This window comes from Chiloscyllium plagiosum, unplaced genomic scaffold (genome assembly GCF_037043375.1).
Source record: "Chiloscyllium plagiosum isolate Xiang-an unplaced genomic scaffold, Cpla_swu_hap1 HiC_scaffold_23, whole genome shotgun sequence".
In the NCBI taxonomy this organism is placed as follows: Eukaryota; Metazoa; Chordata; class Chondrichthyes; order Orectolobiformes; family Hemiscylliidae; genus Chiloscyllium; species Chiloscyllium plagiosum.
The window spans coordinates 52,768,357-52,789,146 of record NW_028270161.1 but is presented as its reverse complement, the minus strand read 5'-3'; the positions used below and the strand labels follow the sequence as shown (position 1 = coordinate 52,789,146).

General features: G+C 45.7%; 1 protein-coding gene across 3 annotated transcripts in view; it reads right to left on the bottom strand.

Moving 5' to 3' along the window:
- pyroxd1 (pyridine nucleotide-disulphide oxidoreductase domain 1) overlaps window positions 1–20,404 on the bottom strand; it is a 29,043-nt gene extending 8,639 nt beyond the window's left edge. The window contains exons 1-8 of one of the 3 annotated variants that reach the window (XM_043713439.2): window positions 20,306–20,404; window positions 8,683–8,763; window positions 8,451–8,570; window positions 6,776–6,904; window positions 3,448–3,521; window positions 1,870–2,030; window positions 1,202–1,302; window positions 627–765 (exon numbers count right to left, since the gene is read on the bottom strand). In XM_043713439.2, coding sequence (XP_043569374.2) covers window positions 627–765; window positions 1,202–1,302; window positions 1,870–2,030; window positions 3,448–3,521; window positions 6,776–6,904; window positions 8,451–8,570; window positions 8,683–8,763; window positions 20,306–20,386 — 886 coding nt within the window. In that variant the 5' untranslated portion in view covers window positions 20,387–20,404. Of the gene's footprint in view, window positions 1–626; window positions 766–1,201; window positions 1,303–1,869; window positions 2,031–3,447; window positions 3,522–6,775; window positions 6,905–8,450; window positions 8,571–8,682; window positions 8,764–8,894; window positions 8,914–19,002; window positions 19,048–20,305 lie in introns of those variants that run through there. The other 2 variants (XM_087999677.1, XM_087999678.1) reach the window with 2 other exon arrangements.
- Window positions 20,405–20,790: the final 386 nt, after the last annotated feature.

Below are 20,790 nucleotides of genomic sequence, written 5' to 3'. Positions count from 1 at the left end.
TGTATCAACTCTAGACTTGACTATTCCATAACACTCTTATATTGCTTTCTATTTATTTTAATCTGCTACAAACTTCAGGTCATCCAACATTCTGTTGTCTGTGCCCTTACTTACACCAAGTCCTACTCACTCATGACCTCTATGCTTGCTGACTCCTGGTCAAGCAAAGTCTCAATTTTAAAATCCTTTCCCTCTCACCCTGCCCCATCTCAGTAATTTCCTCCAGCCCACAACCATTCCAAGAATCTGCATTCCTCTAACTCTGGACTCGCATTTTTCGGATCTTACTCGCTTCACCACTGGCAAGCAGGACTTTAACTGCCTCGCCCTAACCTCTGGAATTCCTGCTCTCAACCTCTCTGTATCACTTTGCTTTGTTTAAGATGCTCCTTGTAATCTTTTTGGCCAAGCTTGCGTTTCCTGTCACTATATTACCTTAAGTGGCTCAATGTCAACTTTTGTCTTATTATACATCTGTGGGGCACTGTGGAATCTTTTATTTCATAAACAGCATCATTACAGATACAAGTTGTTGTTGCTGTAGCCAATGTTAATTTACAGCCAAATGGTGCAACAAAAGAAATCTTGGATTAGAGCAAACCAAAGAAATCTTAATTCCTAAATACCATCATCTGTTTTTCTTTTTCTTTCTTCTGATCCATTTTCAGGGAATGCCAATGATGTTTTCTGTGATGCTGTAAACTCATCTTGCAGGTAAATCTTATCAACCTCACATTGGTATTCAACATGGATTCTGTGGGAAATCTGAAAGAAACAAATTAAAGTACAGCACGTTTCACAATTTTCAGACATCCCAAAAGGTTTTATATCTACTTAAGTGCCTTGACAGGGCAGCACTACACAGTTATAGTGTAGGAAGCACGCTAATCAATTTGATACAAACGTCCACAAATAGTGCTGTGATGAGGACCGTAAAATTCTTTTCAATTGATTCAGGGATAAATACTGGCCAGGAGAATATCAAAAACAGCCCGTTTATTTTCAAAAAGGCACCATGACATGATCTAGTTTATCACTCGTCCAAAGATAATTAAACAATGCAGCACTTGCTCCGTACTATATGAAAGTTAGCTGAGACTTTACCGCAGATACCGTACGGGTTTTGAATAAAAATTTGATGATACAAGAAAAATCAAAGTGCTACAATACACATGTGAACCGGTGTCAAAAAGATTATTACCGGTTTTGTGCCTTTCAACTTCATGCCCTCATGCCAGTCTGGTCCCAATGCACTACCATGTGCTCCATCTTCAGAAAGAGCTTTTCTTTCCTGGTCCAAACCTGCATTCAAAACAATAAGATAAGCTGATATTCATCTAGACTATTTGCCACATTGGTTATATCAATTTTAATTTAATTCAGGAACTACTTTAGATATTCGCAGTTTCAGTGGTTCACTTTGGGGAGGAAAAACAGTCTCACCAAATGGCGATATTTGTCAAATTTTATGGGGTTACAAGAGATCCAACAGTTCCTGACATCATTTTTTAAAAAGTTCAGTTTCAAGAAACCTGGCTGTACTTAAAAAGATTTGAAACAATAGAGAAATATAATTCCAGTAAGGGAACACTCAAACTTGACATGATTGTCATCCATCAATGCCCTACGGTGCTGTAATTAATATAATAAAACATTGAAAATGATCATCTTAAACTGTAAGAATAAGTGAAATTTCAGTGTAGTTCAGGTCCATTTTATCGCATAAGATGTTAAGTGAAAGGCAAATATTCTAAAATTAGATATAAGTAATGATAATGCAGCTTTAACAATAATGGCACAATTGGCCTAAAGTTATCAGCACATCACTCACTATAAAATGGATTATAAAAGCTGCATCTCTGCAATTACCTTCTGTTGTGTATTTTGTCCTTTTACAAGGGAGAAGAGCCTCGGGCTTATCGGCTTTAAGCTGGGGAATCAAAAATTCAGCTGCTCCTGCATCAAAGAAAGTATTTCCAATAGCTTTATCTTTTATTGCCCAAATCACTTCACATCCTTCAACTTCATAGCTAGAAATACAAAGGCATGACAACTTTAGAATATTTCAGGCACTCAATGAAAATATTACTGTTACAAACTCAAGTCTAGCCTCTTAATAGGTGATTTGTTAAACATGGTGGGCACAACGTATTGCACACATGTAGTATTCACTGGCTAGCATTTAAGGTGCAGAGCAGGTTCAACGACTGCTAAATAACAGCTAAGTACTGCCTGCATTTGCTTGAAATGGTCAGCTTCTTAATCAACTCTCATAATGGAAGTGAGATTGCAAAATTAAGGACCAACCCTGGCATCCAATTTTTAATATATTAATTCCTAGGTTTTAGCAACTCTCCTACACTATCCAGAAGTTTATTTTATTTGTAGGCCACATATTTGCATTAAATTGAATTTTTCATCATTCTGCCTATTTAATGCAACTAACTTATTTCAGTTTTTGAATGTCTCTTCTGATCTAATTTCCCTTCATCAGCATCCACAAGGTGTAGATTTGTGATGTGACAAGTTGCCATTGTACTTCTCAGTCCAATACGCTGCTGTAAATTAAAGAGTGGGAGGGACAACTTCATATAGCACTTATTCCTCCTTCCATGATACCTTTGCCAAATAAATAACATCTCTTTCCTGCAGTTTCTTAAAATAATGAGTTACGCTGCAACATTGGCAATTATGAAAGAACACCTAGACATATTTTGGATCATGACATTTGTTGAGTGTCTGAATGGGACTTGGAAGGCAATTGGTAAAGTCGAGGGTACCTATTCAGCTGTTTTATTAATAAATGACAAATATGACCTTAATCCTAAATTTTACCTGTTGCTAATTTAGGAAACAATAACCATCTCTTAATTGATGCCACTGGAATATCATTTAGACTCCAACACTTTTGGTTAACGAAACAACTGAACAAGAGAATCACATCCCAATTTATAACAAAATATAGTATTTTAATCAAGGCATTTTAAAAAAATTCCGAAGGGTTTCAGAAAAATACAATGTTTCCCATTGAGGTTCCTTCAGGTTAATATCAAATACTCTCAGAACATGTGCAACATGGCAAAGATCGCCTTAATCTACACAAACAGCAGGCCTCAGACCAAACCTAACAAAAACCACCCTTTTGAAATATTGTGGCCTATCTTCAATGCCTACATTAACCATACTGTGGACTACACACACGTGATTGCCAATTATGGCTGATTACCTGAAGCCCACTCGTAATAGGCCAAACTCATTTCACGTAAGGTAATTACCAACCAGACTCACCAACCTTTTTACGTTGAGTTTGAGTTGAAGAGACTTTTATGTAACCACCATATCCTCAGCCCTGAGATTATGCTTTCCAATGCCAATATTCTAACACTTAAATCTGGATAAACCAAATGTGAGTATTTTATCAAACACTTCACTAAAAGGCATACTTACACCAATTCAAGTGCTATACCGCCATTCCCTATAACAGTAATCCTTTTAGCTTTAGCCAAACGATTTTGAAATTCCTGAAAAGACAAAAAAAAACTGCAAGTAATATGAAGCACTGCCATACTGCAGCGCTCTGCGTCCTTATTTTCCTCTTTAGGCTTTACGATTTGCTAAACAACTAAATAGTTATCATTCTCCATTCCATTGTCTGAATCCAATTAATAAATTACAACATTAGTGCTTCATTTAAAAGCAGGGCCTTCAATAGGTTTTAGACTCTGGCCCTATTTTATCTTGTATTGTGTGCTGACAATGTGGCCTCAAGTACTGTTTCCCACTATTAGAAAATCATCCCCCTTTTCAAAAAAAAGTCTTTATAATCTGTTGTACTATTTCCAAAGTCTTTAGATTGGTTGCGATCTTTAAATCCAATCCTATTTCCTCCCCCCGAGTAACTCCTGCGTGAAGCTCTCAAATTGGATTTCTAGTCTTGTCACAACATGAATATAGTCCTTCCCAAAATCACAAATGACATCTTCTGTGACTATGACCACATGGTGCATTCTCTCCTCATCCTCTCTACATTTGACCACATAAAACTTCCTCCAATGCCTTTCACCCTCAGACAGACTTCTCCTTGTGCTTTGCTTTTAACAATTCAAACACTGTCAGAACATCATCACGTTTCTCTCCCTGTATGTTACCTGCAATATCCTCAAAGTCACCCATGTAAATAATTCTTCCCATGGCTATTTAAGGACTTCTTTTCTATGGAAATCACTAGATAAAAGGAAGTTGTTGTTGCAACTGTAAAACGCACAGATGTATTGGATTTGGTTGGGGAACTGTAAAAGAAAGTATAACATTGACTCACCGAATTGATAAGACTAAGCAATTTGAGAGCAGCACGGAGCACACTTGAAACCACCACGGGGTTAACAGCCTCCTTATGTAGAATATTTGGTACTCAATTTTATCTGATGAGATTTTGCATAAACACACCTTGGCAATGATGAGTACAAATGATGACGAACATTCTTTGTAGGGCTAACAATTATGAGCAGGATATACAGAACTTACAGCAACTGAAAAGGTAATTCAGACTAATTTATCAGTGCTAATAACTATATTCTACATGAGTCTCCTTCCATCTATCAGCTCTGCTTACCCTTCTATTTCTTTTACTTTCATGTAAATTGAACTTCTGTTTAAATACATATTTACCATTATTCTCAACTACATGGTTTCACATTCTGAGTAAAGACGTCTCTCCAAATTCTTCAACGGATTCAATAAACACCTTACACTTACGACCCTAATTGTGGACCTACCCTGTAACTGGAAACACCTCTTCTCTATACCTAGTTTACTAACCCCTTTCAGAATCCTAAAACACCTAGTCAGATTTCCTCTCAGCTTTACCTTTCTAGACTAGAAAGTCCAATTTTGTTCAATACTTGAGGCTTCTAACCTGTCTGCCCTGGTATTTGATATCATCCTTACCATCACTTTGCACCTTCAGTGTTTCTATACTTTCTAAATTTACCTGGACTCCCTCATACACTCCTAAAATTGGCCTGTTCACGAATAATAAAGTGTCTCCCTTCACTGATGCCTAAGCAAACTTCCTTTGGATCACTTTTCAGAGAAGAGATTACATACTTGTGAAAATAGCTTGTGCTATTGCAAGCAGCAGTTCGAGTCCTTTACTGTCAACTGCATGTGTCTTATAAAACTGTACAAAATATTGTAACAGATTTTTCTTTCATTTTCAAGGTATTTATTAAAAAAATGATGTTTATTAATTACTATTCCTTAGATGGCTGAGGAATTCTTCGCTTGAACTAGAGACCACCATCTTTAAGCCTCTCAACAGCTCTGGTAAGTAGCAAAGAACCTGCAGCCTCTTCTCCTGCTGACCATATCAACTGCTGCTGTTTCCTCTTTGTTGTGCCTCAAAACACTTAGGGCCAATGACTTTATTCACGGTTAACACTGATGCCTTTGGCTTTTGTCCTTGCTTGCCAGAACTTTACTCCTTTGACTAAACCGAGCTTGCCGGACAGAATTCAGAACTGTCACTCCATTTAAACTATGTTTCAAAGCACAATCCAAAACATTTTCATATAAACCCCATTATTGTAACAAAATTAATTAATTAATCTCATACTACTGCTATTAATTCATTAGATTGAAATTCCTGACGGAATGGTAATGTGCGCCCTTGCACTTACCAAGAATATTCAGGCTCAGACTAGGATCAGTTTATTTTAAGAGTGTTGATATGAACCTGCAATTAAGTAAAGGAATAATCACACCGAGCTGGAATAACAAGCAAGAAAGGAACTGGTGGCACCCTCTGATAATTGCACTAAGAGAACCTACATTGTACCGATTTGTCTTATGTTTGCTAGACTGTTCATGGAAAGAATGCAGGCTTGGACAACAGCTCAGGGCTCTTCCATTGACATAGACACCATATTCTTTGCATGCTCAGAAGGCTAGATCTACCTCCTTCTTTGTGAATATAAGGCATTTTATAGTATACAGGGAACTAACAATAGCTCCCAGTAGAATTGCCTGGAGTCTTATGCAGTCCAATTTCCAGCGATTTAAATTCAATATTCCATTCCAGCTGCTCCTCTTCCAACCCCATGACCCTGCAATGGCTTCCTGGCAAAGTTGGAGCTCAGTATTTAGACTTAGAAATTTAAATGCCAACAACAGCTTCAGCTTTACTTATGAGACACATCAGCTCAAACCAAGTACACAAAGTTAAAAAAGGCTGCTCTAACTTGCCATAAAATGAATGTTTCTGCTGCTGAACTCACATCACATTATCCAAATCAGATAATTGAATTATAGCACTACCTACTAACCACCGCAGCCCCTTCAGATGATTATACCCCAAGCTCTGGAATTCCTTCCCTGAATCTTTTTGCTTCTCTACCTTGTCCTCTTCTTTAGACATAGCTGAAACAGAATCGATCAAACTTTTGGTCACCCGTCCCAATGTTATTTTCTTTGCTTTGGTATCAATTATTCAGTTACAATCTTCTGCAGTGCCATGGAATACTTTGCGACATTGAAAAGTGTTATACAAATTACAGTTTTTGTGTCTGTGGTGGACACTGTCGAAAGCAATAGTCAGAAAATGCAATAACGACTACAAACTCGCAAGTAAATTATCACATCTTACAGCGTACGTCAGGGACATAATTCATTTCAGATTTCAGATCACAGTGAAAAAGCAGCTCAAGATATCTGAACTCAAAGCTTCACTCACACAAGTTTGAATACAGTACTGGCTTCATTCAAAATTGGTTATTACCTTTGCACTGTCTGTATCCCGAATTCCTAATACAAATGGATTGTGCTGGACTATCAGTTTCGGCCTTGCTCCAGCACATATACAGAGCTTCTCATAAATGTACTCAGTGTCTTCTTCTGTGTGCAGTTTCTGAGTGTAAGTTAACAAAATGTCAAACAAATAAGTTAGAATCATAAAATCTTACAGACCAAAAGGAAACCATTCAGTTGGTCATCTGTGATAGTTCATTAAACAGCTGTCCAACTTAGACCCACTCCCAACTTCATCTTATAACACATAATTCTCTTCAATCACACTTCCTTCAGGAAGTTCTGAAGGAATTTAACTCTGCCATTATTTTAGGGTAGTACATCAGAGATCTTAACTCTGAATAAATTTCAGAATTTACCTCCAGCACTGCTGCCAATCATTTATGACTCCTCATTGCCAGGGCAAACAATATTTCTGTACTTGACTCATCAAACTCGCTCAAATTTGATTAGCTGTATTAAACCTCCCAACTTTCTCTGCGAGAAGCAAAATAGTCAGTTTCTCAATCACTCCACATAACCAAAGTCACTCATTCTAGCTATTATTCTGGTAGTCCTTGCATAGATCCTCTTCAGGATCTTGATTTCATTTCAACAACAAACTTTTATTAACTGGTACCATGGGACCAGGAGTGTGCCAACTGATCAAATATTCCAGATAATCAATGTAAAAAACACACACCAACAGAAATATAATGCAGCAATATACACTTCACTGTTCTATTTTATTTATAGCATAAATCATAAATAATAATGTAACTTTGCCTTAAATAAAACTAACTGGTAGACAGCCTTCTCACTCGCACCCTCAACAGACTACGTGGATATTGCGGTATTTGAGGGGAAAGCGATTTGACATTGAATCAACTGTTGTTATTTCATGCGGCCATTCAGTTGAACAAGTATATTTATACTCAGGTAAATAAATTTTAAAAACTATAATTTTGCTGGTTTATTGCATGTGCCGGTTTATAAAGTGCCAGTTAAAACGAAGTTTGCTGTACAGTATTCAAAATTCTGAGCAATATTAGAGGTTTTTGAGGGTTTAACTAGATAATGAGAACAGTAGATGCAGTACTCTTGAATTCCCAAAGGCATTAGGACTGGAAGTCACCAGTATTAAAAATAAGGGGTCACCCACTTATAACAGAGATAAAGAGAATTTTCTTTCCTCAGAGGTTAAGTTTTTGGAATTATCTTCCTCAAAAGGTGATGAAAGCAGAATTGGTGAATATTTTTAAGATGGAGATGGATATATTCTTGATAACTAACGGTGAAATGTATCAGGGATAAGTGGGAATGCAGAGTAAACAGATAACCACAATCTTAATGAATAATGGAGCAGACTCGAGAGCCAAATAGTGTATACCTGCTCTGAACTTGTTTACTCATTTGTAGGCAATTTTGGTGCATTTTTCTGGCAACACAGAAATAGATTTGAACAAACAGACAATCTGTCGATAAAATAACATGGTGAAAAATAAAAGGAAAGTTGTGGTCTATGAAATGAAAAAAATGTTGAAACTTATGAACAATATTTTCCAAAATATATTTGATGCTATTTTAGAATAATTCACATGGATCCAACTGCTAAGAATCTTAGTGCTCAATAAGCATGAACTATCTTTAAAGAAATACTTTCTTACATGATTTGCTGCATCAAGTCTTCGAACTGCAGACTGTATCACTTTAACATTGGGATAGTGCTCTTCCAGTATATGAGAAGGTTTTTCTTCAACCTCAAACTCTTCTAATGTCTTGGAAACCTTCAGAAAAAAAAATGCCAAATTTGTAATCCACACTGTTAGTGAATGGATAAAGAAACAAAAGGCAAAAATGGCTCAGTGCTAATATTCTCGGTCACTAAACTATGCACACCTGTTTGAAGTTCATCACTGCCTTTATTAGAGGTGACGCTGTAATTAGAAGGATGTCATCTTCTGGAAACTGGCCAGCAAGCTACCAAAATAAAATGAAAATATCTATCTATTGAGAACTGTTAAAAACTATCCAGAAAAGTGCAGCTTAAGTCCAATAAACATAAATGCTTTCTACATATTAACATTACAAATAGATAATTAAAACATAACCTGTTGGCATCAACACTCCAAATTGGATCCCTTGAAGGTGTTGAGATTCCCAATCAGAATTTTCTTTATATTTGTTTAAAGGTGAGATTGTTGACATTAACACGATGTCCCAGGCAGGCATAGATAAAGGGGACTTGTCGATGGGGCTCTCCATGCTGGTACAGGATTCTGGGTGTTGTGCCTGGTTCTTGTCCAGAACTTAGCACCCTGCCTTGCTAGTAGCTTGACCATTCTTCCATCCTCTACACACACTCTCACTCACAACCACTTGCCTGGCTCTCTTTCTCTCTCCACTCATTGCCTTTATCTGCTCAGCTGACTCCACGAATGCTGCGTCCCACTCATCTGTCTCAGCCTGATTCACACGCCTGCCTCACCTGTATCCTGCCACCTTACCTACCCTCCTCTTACAGTAATTGCTTCCCCTGGCTGTGGCATACCTATTTCAGCCCCCACCCACCTGCCTTCTTGCGACCTGACTCCTGACACCCTGGCTTGACTGCCTCTCTTCTGCTCAACCAGTACCGCTATTCCCCACTTGGCACTCATCTCCCCAGTCCCATGCTACTGGCTAACCGGCAAGTGGCCACTTCCGACCAGTTTTTATCCCTCTCTCCCCCTTTGCGCACTGCCACTAAACCGACACCCGTGACACAATGCCCATTGCCACATCCAAACCTCCCACACACCTGCTTCTTGTTTCCTCACCCATTCCCATCTCCCTCCCTCCTCTGAGACCTGCATCTGAGCACCTTGCACCCCCAACTTACCCCACATGCCTCACTCCCAGCACACCTGCTGGCCCCTGCACCTCTCCATCCTCTTCCCACCCCACCAGTCACATCTCAGCCCACCGCCACAACTCACCTCCCCCGTCCTCCCCTCCCCCGCCACATCGCGCCTCCCCCGTCCTCCCCTCCCCCGCCACATCGCGCCTCCTCCGTCCCCTTCCCGCCCCCCGTCCCCTTCCCGCCCCCCGCCACATGGCGCCCCCCCCCCGTCCCCTTCCCGCCCCCCGCCACATGGCGCCCCCCCCCCGTCCCCTTCCCGCCCCCCGCCACATGGCGCCCCCCCGTTCCCTTCCCGCCCCCCGCCACATGGCGCCCCGCCCCCCGCCACATGGCACCCCCCCCGTCCCCTTCCCGCCCCCCGCCACATGGCGCCCCCCCTGTCCCCTTCCCGCCCCCCGCCACATGGCGCCCCCCCCGTCCCCTTCCCGCCCCCCGCCACATGGCGCCCCGCCCCCCGCCACATGGCGCCCCCGCCACATGGCGCCCCGCCCCCCGCCACATGGCGCCCCCCCCCCGTCCCCTTCCCGCCCCCCGCCACATGGCGCCCCGCCCCCCGCCACATGGCACCCCCCCCCGTCCCCTTCCCGCCCCCCGCCACATGGCGCCCCCCCCGTCCCCTTCCCGCCCCCCGCCACATGGCGCCCCCCCCCGTCCCCTTCCCGCCCCCCGCCACATGGCGCCCCCCCCCGTCCCCTTCCCGCCCCCCGCCACATGGCGCCCCCCCCGTCCCCTTCCCGCCCCCCGCCACATGGCGCCCCCCCCGTCCCCTTCCCGCCCCCCGCCACATGGCGCCCCCCCCGTCCCCCGCCACATGGCGCCACCCCCGTCCCCTTCCCGCCCCCCGCCACATGGCGCCCCCCCCCGTCCTCTTCCCCCCCCCGCCACATGTCGCCTCCCCCGTCCTCTTCCCCCCCCCCCGCCACATGTCGCCTCCCCCGTCCTCTTCCCCCCCCCCCGCCACATGTCGCCTCCCCCGTCCTCTTCCCCCCCCCCCGCCACATGTCGCCTCCCCCGTCCTCTTCCCCCCCCCCCGCCACATGTCGCCTCCCCCGTCCTCTTCCCCCCCCCCGCCACATGTCGCCTCCCCCGTCCTCTTCCCCCCCCCCGCCACATGTCGCCTCCCCCGTCCTCTTCCCCCCCCCCGCCACATGTCGCCTCCCCCGTCCTCTTTCCCCCCCCCCGCCACATGTCGCCTCCCCCGTCCTCTTCCCCCCCCCCGCCACATGTCGCCTCCCCCGTCCTCTTTCCCCCCCCCCGCCACATGTCGCCTCCCCCGTCCTCTTTCCCCCCCCCCGCCACATGTCGCCTCCCCCGTCCTCTTTCCCCCCCCCCGCCACATGTCGCCTCCCCCGTCCTCTTCCCCCCCCCCCCCGCCACATGTCGCCTCCCCCGTCCTCTTCCCCCCCCCCCCCCCGCCACATGTCGCCTCCCTCGTCCTCTCCCCCCCCCCGCCACATGTCGCCTCCCCCGTCCTCTTCCCCCCCCCCCCCCGCCACATGTCGCCTCCCCCGTCCTCTTCCCCCCCCCCCGCCACATGTCGCCTCCCCCGTCCTCTTCCCGCCCCCCGCCACATGTCGCCTCCCCCGTCCTCTTCTCCCCCCCCCGCCACATGTCGCCTCCCCCGTCCTCTTCCCCCCCCCGCCACATGTCGCCTCCCCCGTCCTCTTCCCCCCCCCCCCCGCCACATGTCGCCTCCCCCGTCCTCTTCCCCCCCCCCCCCCGCCACATGTCGCCTCCCCCGTCCTCTTCCCCCCCCCCCCGCCACATGTCGCCTCCCCCGTCCACTTCCCCCCCCCCCGCCACATGTCGCCTCCCCCGTCCTCTTCCCCCCCCGCCACGTCGCCTCCCCCGTCCTCTTCCCCCCCGCCACATGTCGCCTCCCCCCGCCACATCGCGCCTCCCCCATCCTCTTTTACCCCCCCGACACATCGCGCCTCCCCAGTCCTCTTTACCCCCCCGCCACATCTCACCTGCCTGTCCTCCCTCGCCCCCACCCCCCAACAACTCACCTATTTTCCCTCCACCCTCACACCCCAGTCCTCCATACTCACACACCTTGTACCCTCATTGTGACCCTGTGTCTGATAGTATGGAATGACACGATAGAAACAGACCCTTCAGTCCAACCAATCCTCGCTGAACACGTTCCCAAACTAAACTAGTTCCACCTTCCTGCGCTTGGCCCATACCCCTCCAAACCTTTCCTATTCATGAATTTATAATATTTAAGAGACATTTGAATAACTGTACCTGCATCCACCACTTCCTCTGGCAATTCACTGCACACACAAACCACTCAGTCCAACAAAGTTGCTCCTCATGTTCTTTTTAAATCTTTCTCCTCTCACCTTAAAAATAAGTCCCCTAGTTTTGAACTCCCCAAAGACCCTTGCTATTCACCTTAACTATGCCGCTCACAATTTTATAAACCTCTGTAATGTCAACCCTCAAATTCCTACACTCCAGTGGAAAGGTCCCATCCTTAAGTCTACTTTTGTATCTCAAACCCTCCATTCTCAGCACCATCTTGGTAAATCGTAACTGTACCCTCTCCAGTTTAATAATATCTTTCCAATAACAGGGCAATTAGAACTGCACGCAGTACTCCAGAAGAGGCCTCACCAATGTCCTATACACAACGGTCTGAGCAATGAAGGCAAACGTGCTAAATGTCTTTTTAACCACCCTGTCTACCTGTGATGCAAATTTCAAACAATTATGTACCTGAACCCCTAAGTCTCTCTTCTTCAACACTACCCAGGGCCCTATCATTAATTGTCCAAGTGATGCCCCTGTTTGGTTTACCAAAATGCAATACCTCACATTTATCCAAATTAAACTCCATCTGCATCTCCTCAGCCCATTGACCCAAATGACCAAGATCTCTTTGTCATCTTAGATAACCTTCACTATCTCCCATACCACCAATTTTGATGTCATCCACAAACTTACTAATCATGTTTCCTATATTCTCATCCAAATCATGTGTATCAATAACAAAAATGGACCCAGTCCCAAACACCATTGGTCACAGGCCTCCAGTCTGAAAAACAACCCTCCACTCTTTTATCCAAAAAGGTCCCCCCTCCCCTGACATCACCCCATCAGACTTTCTTGGAATGAGGACAGCACTGGGTTAAGCCTGGGGCAAAGCTCACTCTCCCTTTTAAAAACAGAGAAGTAAAAGTTTTGACTTTTGAACCAAATTGAAATGCCATAGACGTTGGGAAAAGCAGAACAAAAAAAATGGCTTTTCTGTGCCCCCACCAACCACTCTCTGGGTACGGACAAGGGTCAAAATGTGGAATAAATATTTCTTGATAAAATAACAACCCCATGGTTTTTCCAGGGGGTCAAAAATTGAAAACAAGGGAAAATAAGACAGCCCTCTTCCTGGGGTAACAACCCAAAAAGCAAAATGGAAGACGATCAGAGGATTAGAAAGGGTAGACAGTGGAAGTCTTTTTCCGAGGAAGACGTCGTCAGCTTGTGGCATGGCTACAAATTCAGGTGTGATAGATTTAAGACAGATGTCAGAGGCAGGTTTTTTACTCAGTGTGGTAAAGGCATGGAATGCCCTGCCTTCCAATGTAGCTAACTCAGCCACATTAGGGAGATTTAAACATTCCTTGTATAAGCACATAGATGATGACGGGATGGTGTAGGGGGTTGGGCTTAGATTAGTTCACAGGTCGGCGCGACATCAAGGACCGAACGGCCTGTTCTGCGCTGTATTGTTCTGTGAAACTACTACTGAAACAGAAAGATTTACTAAATCAAAATGTTATTGTTCAGGTTTACGATGCCTTCCAGTCCCCGCGGCATACATTGGTCACAAAAGGCCTCGGCCAGCCTGATGCCTGGACCTGTTAATGGCCGTTTTGGCAAAACAATCGTCCACTCCCCTAAACGCAAAGGGTAAACAGAAAATACATGCGAAAGCCACGCCAACACTGGCCCCATCTGACACTTCCAGGACGGGGACAGCACAGAGTAAAACAGAGCAAAGCACACTCTGCTCTTTGGAAACACAAAATAGAGCTGCTTTGACTTTGTTTAACAAAAGTGAAGACCATATTACAGAAAAGCAAAAAATGGGTAAACAAGCAAAACCTGGCTCTACCATGACTCTGTTCCCATCAACCTCTTTTGGGCAGGGACCACACAGGGACAAAATTAAAATAAAGGAGCAAAATAAAAGAAAAACAAATAATGAAACAAACAAATAAATGAATAAATCTCTTCAGCTCCATCCACACTGAACACTCCTGGGATAGGGACAACAATGGTTTAAAATCCAGAGGCAATTCCCCTGTTCATTTCAACTAAAGATAAAATTCTCCTCACACCAATCCCCATCAAGCACACCTGAGACAGGGACAGTACAGGGCTAAAATAGAAGCTTCCCTGGCTCTTCCAACTGGGCCAAAATCAGAACAAAGGGAAAAATAAGACAGGCCTCTTCCCGGGACACCAAATAAAACAAAATGCAAACCCAAAAAGCAAAATGGAAACTTATACTACAAAGACAATTAACTAAATCAAAATATCATTTTCCAGGTAAATAATGCACTCTAGCCCCAACAGCGCCCAGCGATCTTGAAAATCCTCAACCGTGCCCGTGAGCACTGCCTGCTCCCTCTCCAGGGACACCCTAGTGTGGACATAATAGTGAAAGAGGGGCAGAGAGTCAGGAATGAGCCCCCCTTCGACCCACTGCCTGGACCAGTCGATGGTCATCCAGGCCAGGCCCAGGAGCAAAGCCATGAGAACGCTCGGACACTTGTCTGCCAATTGCCACATGAGGTGATCATACATCAGGACGATGGGACTGATGTGCAACCAAAATTTGAACAGCTGCCCCTTCAAAAAAACTAAGAATGGGCTGCAGATGAACGTATTCGTCGTACAAGCGGAAGACATTCTCCCTGTGTCTGCGTGGGTTTCCTCTAGATGCTCCGGTTTCCTCCCCCAGTCACAAAGATGTGCAGGTCAGGTGAACTGGCCATGCTAAATTGGTGCATTAGTCAGAGGGAAATGAGTCTGGGTGGGTTACTCTTCAGAGGGTCGGTGTGGATGGTTGGGCCGAAGGGCCTCTTTCCACACTGTAGGGAATCTAATCTGAATCTAAAAAAGCCATCTCCTCCAGATCACAGAACGTGTACATGGTCTGGCACCTGGTAAACTTGCTCAGTTGCTGGTTGCACAGGACCGCTGCATACAGCACCCTCCACCCCAGAACCCCGGTATAAGGGAGGACTCCTTCGCTGAGGGCCCTCCACTGGGGATCTTTGCCGACGGAGGGCAAAATATTACACCAAGGCGTATCCGGGCAGCTGGTGAAGGCACAGCAGCAGAGAGCGTGCAGCATCAAGACATTCGAAACAGCACTGCGAGACACAATCCTCCATCACCACCCTCTGCCTCCTATCATCAAGGCAATTTTGTATCCAACTGGCAAGCTCACCCATAATCTCACGCGCTCTAATGAGTCCACCATGTACAGAGGAACCCCAATTATTCGGCATTCAATTATCTGAATTTCTGATTATCCAGCAAGATCGCAAGGTCCCGATGCTTGGTTAAACTACGTTATCTGGAATTCAGTTAACCAAACAAAATACTCCCCGCTCATGTCCTTGGATAATCGAGGTTCCACTGTAGAACCTTGTGAAAGGCGTTACTAAAGTCCATGGAAACAACGTCTACCGTTCTGTCCTCAATCGTTTTGGTTACTTCCTCAAAAGAAAACTCAATCAAGTTTGAGAGATGTAATTTCCCTTGCACGAAACCACACTAGCTCTCCCTAATTATTCCCTGCCTCTCCAAATATGTGCAAATTCTACCTTTCAGAATAATTTTCAACAACTTACTCACCACCAATGTCAAGACTCTCGGGTCTCTAGTTTCCAGGGTTCTCCTTACAGCTTTCTTAAACAATGGCAAACATTAGCCACCCTCTCAACAAATGAAATAACCATGGCTGTCAGGTAACTTTTCTGCTCTCCCCTTCCCTCTGACTCCATCCCTTCTCCCAGCCCCACCTCCTGTCAGATATTCACCATCCCTCTAAACCTTCTTTTCTCAGCAAAGGTCTCAGCTTTATCCCTCTGTTTCTCCACCTTAATGAATTTTGAGCATGACATGACATCAAACACTTCTTCAGTCATCTTCACCTCCATGATCATTTCTTTGGACAAGAGTCCTGTCCCCATCCCACAGACCCATTCGCCCAGCTCCAACATTCTCCCTCCACCTAGACCCCTCCCTATGGCCTTTTATCTGTACTCACTCAATCTGTTCATTGAGAACTGTTGACAAGACACTTATCGCTTCAATTGCTCTGCCCCTCTCACCCAGTCCAACCTATTTCCCTCTGAACTGATTGCATTCTTTGTGCTTAGATCCAACCCTGCCTTTTGTTATTAAGGCGCTGATAAGGGTGGTGCTGTTGTAGATTAGCGGACTGACCTCTACATTGGAGTGACTGAACGCCAGCTCTCAGATACCTCCCTATTTTCCACTGAACCATGACCCCACCATGGCACTTCAGGCCAGTGTATCAACTACAGTTACTAACCTCATATCACCTGGTGATCTTCCCCTCCAAGCTGATAGTCCCTCAGTCCCAGACAGTTTGCTTCTACCTCCTTCTGAAAATTCACAAACAGGACTGCCCAGACAGACCTATTGTTTCAATCTACTCCTGCCTCACATAACTTATCTCTTCCTACCTTGACAGTGTCTTTTGCCCATGGTCCAGTCTCTGCCCACTTACATTTGTGATACCTTTGACACTTTACATCGGTTTCGGAATTTCCACTTTGCAAGGCTCCAGCCAACCAGGACCGTCTCAAGGTTCTCCGCTTCTTCCTGGAGCAGAGGTCTGAACCATCCCCACCCACCCTCCTCAGCTTGGCAAAGCTCATCCTCATCCTGAGCAACTTCTTTCATTTTCTTCAGGTCAGGTGGTGCCCATGGGAATCCACACGGGCACTTTGTGGGATATGTGGAACATTCCTTGTTCCATTCTTATTCTGGCCCCACTCAAATCTTTTTCTAATATAGGGAGATATCATCGGTGCTGTTTCCCTCTCACCTGGAATTGGAAAAATTCATCAATTTCGCTTCCACTTTCCACCTCACCCTCACTTCCACCTTCGGACTCTTCCCTTCTTTTCCTTCCTCGACATTTGATTCCATTTCTGGGGATAGACTGACTGCTAATATCTAGTATAAACACACCGGCACCACGACTATCTGGACTATATATCATCGCACCCCACTTCCTATAAGGACTCTATTCCATTCTCCCAGTTCCTCATTCTCCGTTGCATATGTTCCAACAAGGCCAACTTCGATAAGGGAGCTTCCGAAATATCTACCTTCTTCACCAACACCATTTCTCAGCAGTTGTTGACAGGGCCCTCAACCAGGTCCAACTCATCTTCTGGCCTCACCCCTTCTTTTCCCTCCCGCAATGGTGATAGGGTTCCCTTAGTACTTATCTACCATCCCACCAGCATCTACATCTAGAAGATCATCAGCTGCCATTTCTGCCACCTCCAGCGAGATGCGACCACCAGACACTCCTCCATCGCCTGCTTTCCGCAGGGACCGTTCTCTCCAGGACATCCTGGTCCACTCTTCCTTCACTCCCAACACTGTGCTCCCCCACAGCCCTAGACCATTCTCTCCTGCAACCGCCAATGGTGTAACACTTGCCCATTTATCTCCTCCTTCTTCAGCATCCAAGGGCCCAAACATACCTTTCAGATTAAGCAGCACTTTACTGGCGCTTCACACAATCTACTGCATTCGCTGCTCACACTGTGGTCTCCTCTATATTGGTGACTGCTTCATAGAACATCTACGTTCTGCCTGCGAAATATATCCTCAGCTTCCAGTTGCCTGCCATTTTATCACACCACCCTGGCCAACATCTGTCTCAGGCTTGCTGCAGTGTTCCAGTGAAGCTTAGTGCAAGCTGAAAGAACAGCACCTCATTTTCTGCTTGGGAACCCTGCAGTCCTCCAGACTCAATACAATTCAATAATTTTAGGGCCTGAACTCTACCATGCCCCAGCCCCACACACCAGGCCTTGTTATCACATTGTCTGCCATTACACACTACCTCCTGTTAGCCGCTAACAGTCTCCATTAACAGCTATTCACATTCCTAGCCAGACTCCTTTGTCTCTCTTTGGGCTGTATCCCCACCTATAATTTACTCCATATCCCCTCCCCTACCCTATTTTCTATATACAGTATTGTAAAAGCTGATATTTTCCTAGCTACCATCGGTTCTGAGGAAATGTCACCGGACATGAAACTTTAACTCTGATTTCTGTTCACGGATGCTGAGCTTTCCCTGTAATTTCTGTTTTTGTTTTTAATTAGAACATCCACAGTTCTTTCGTTTTTTTTTAAATCAGCCACTGTCCAGTCCTTACCAAGTTTGTGGATGTACAAATATTGCTTATAAGTGCCCCACAATTTCCTCTCAACTTCCTGGGATATACTTGATCAGGTCCTGAGATTTATCCGCCTTCATGTTTTCTAAGACCCCGTGCACTGCCTCTTCTATAATGTGAACTGCTTTCAAAACATCAACATTTACTTCTGAGTCTCTAGCCTCCATTCCATTCCTTCCTCAATGGTAAAAACCGATGCAAATATCTCTCCCATCTGAGATTCAACTCAAAAGACAACATTGCTAATCTTTAAAGGACTTATTCTCTCTGTAGTGGCTCTCTTGCTCTTAAAGTATTTGCAGAATCTCTTTGGGTTATCTTTAACCTTAGCTGCCAAGGATATTGCATACCCCCTCTTTACCTTCCTGATTTCCTTAAAATTCAGTTAATCTTAACTGTCCATATCAATGATTCTTTTTTATTCTTGAGTAGAACTTCAATATCTTTATACATCTTATTGCTCCCTAATCTTGATTTGGAGATGCTGGTGTTGGACTGGGGTGGATAGAAACTCCCCAGCAACCCTCCTGGCACCTTCCCCTGACACCACAAGAATTGCAAAACCTGCGGCCACACCTCCCCCCTCAACTCCGTCCAAGGCCCCAAAGGAGCCTTCCACAGTCAGAGATTTACATCCACTTCCACACACGTGAATTACTTATCCATTGCTCCTGATGCGGTCTCCTCTACATTGGGGAGACAGGACGTCTACTAGCAGAACGCTTCAGGGAACATCTCCAGAACACACGCATGAAGCAACCCCACCACCCCATGGCCAAACACTAACTCCCCATCCCACAAGCACACGCAGGTCCTGGGTCATCTCCATCGCCAAACACTTACCACCTGCCGCCTGGAGGAAGAACGCCTCATCTTCTGCCTTGGGACCCACCAGCCACATAGGATTAATGTGAATTTCACCAGTTCCCTCATTTCCCCTCCCTCCACCTTATCCCTGGTCCACCCTTCCAACTCGGTACCCCCCTCTTGACAATTCCTACCTGTCAATCTTCCTTCCCACCTATCTGCCCCACCCTCCTCTCTGATTTATCACCTTCATCTACCTAATCGCACTCTCCGCTCCCTTACCCCCAACCCACCCCTCTCCAGTTTATCTCTCAGCACTCTTGGCCCACAAGCCTCAATCCCGATGAAGGTCTCAAGCCCAAAACATCGATCCTCCTGACCAGCTGTGCTTTTCCATCACCCCACACAACTCTGATCTCCAGCATCTGCAGTCCTCACTATCTCAAAGTTAAAAATCTCACCACACCAGGTTAAAGTCCAACAGGTTTATTTGGAAGTACTAGCTTTTGAACCACTGCTGCTTCTTCAGGTGGTTGTGGAGCAGGATCGTGTGGAGCAGATTCTGTTCCTCAACCACCTGAAGAAACAGCGTTTCGAAAGATAGTGCTTCCAAATAAACCTGTTGGACTATTCCTCATTCCTGATGAAGGGCTTTTGCCCAAAACATTGATTTTCCTGCTCCTCGGAAGCTGCCTAACCTGTTGCGCTTTCCCAGCACCACACATGACTCTCCAGCAATACCTGATTCTGCAGTTCTGCCTGATTTTTAACTCTGTCCTCCCTAATCTTACCAGCCTTACCTTTCACTCTAACAGGAACACAATATTTCTGAACTCTTGTTATCACACGTTTGATGGCCTCTCATGTCATTCATCCCCTTACATGCAAACAGTCTACTCTAATCAACTTTTGAAAGTTCTTGCTTCATATCCTTAAAGTTTACCTTAGTCCAATTGAGAATTTTAACTTTTATGGAAGACTTATCCCTTTCCATAATTATTTAAAAAAAGTAATAGCATTATGATTGCTGGTCCCAAAGTGTCACTCAAAGTGTACCCCCACCCTCACCTCCACCTCCACCTCCACCTCAAGCCGCACCCAGCCCACCCGTACCACCACCCCACCCCACCTGTACCCCCACCCGACCTCAAGCCCCCCCACCCCACCCGTACCCCCACCTCAAGCCCCCCCACCCCACCTGAACCCCCACCCCACCCCACCTGTACCCCCACCCGACCTCAAGCCCCCCCACCCCACCTCAAGCACCCCCCCCCTCACCCTCACCCTCACCCACTTGCTGTCTCCCCGACAACCAGCCCCCGTCCACTTCCTTACTTACGTGTTCAGTGCAGGTGACCCCCGCCACCCCTCCCCCCACTATGATAAACCGAGCTCGAACAGGTTCAGGCACCGTCGCCATGGCAGCGCAGCGACCCACTCTCCGACCGAAACCCGGAAATAACGTCAGGGGCGGGATCAGCAGCTCCGCGCATGCGCTACCTGCCAGCCTCGGTCCACGTGGTTCGAGGTCCCCAGGAGCCGTGAGAGCGCCACATGCAGCCACTCGGTGTAACTTCACCATTCATTCATTCATTGCAATGGGACATCTTATACCGAGTTCTCATGATGCAGTACCTGGGTGCTCCTTAATTGCCCTACAACTTTCATCTTCGAATTACCCAAAAACAAGCTCTGAGATGAACTTATTACAATTGGCTTTAAGAAACCTGCCCCTAAAAGCAAATACGTTGTCAGATCATTGGAGCTTTGCTGTCCGTGAGGTACATTTTCACTGAGGCTGTTACAAACGTGATAGGACAAGTG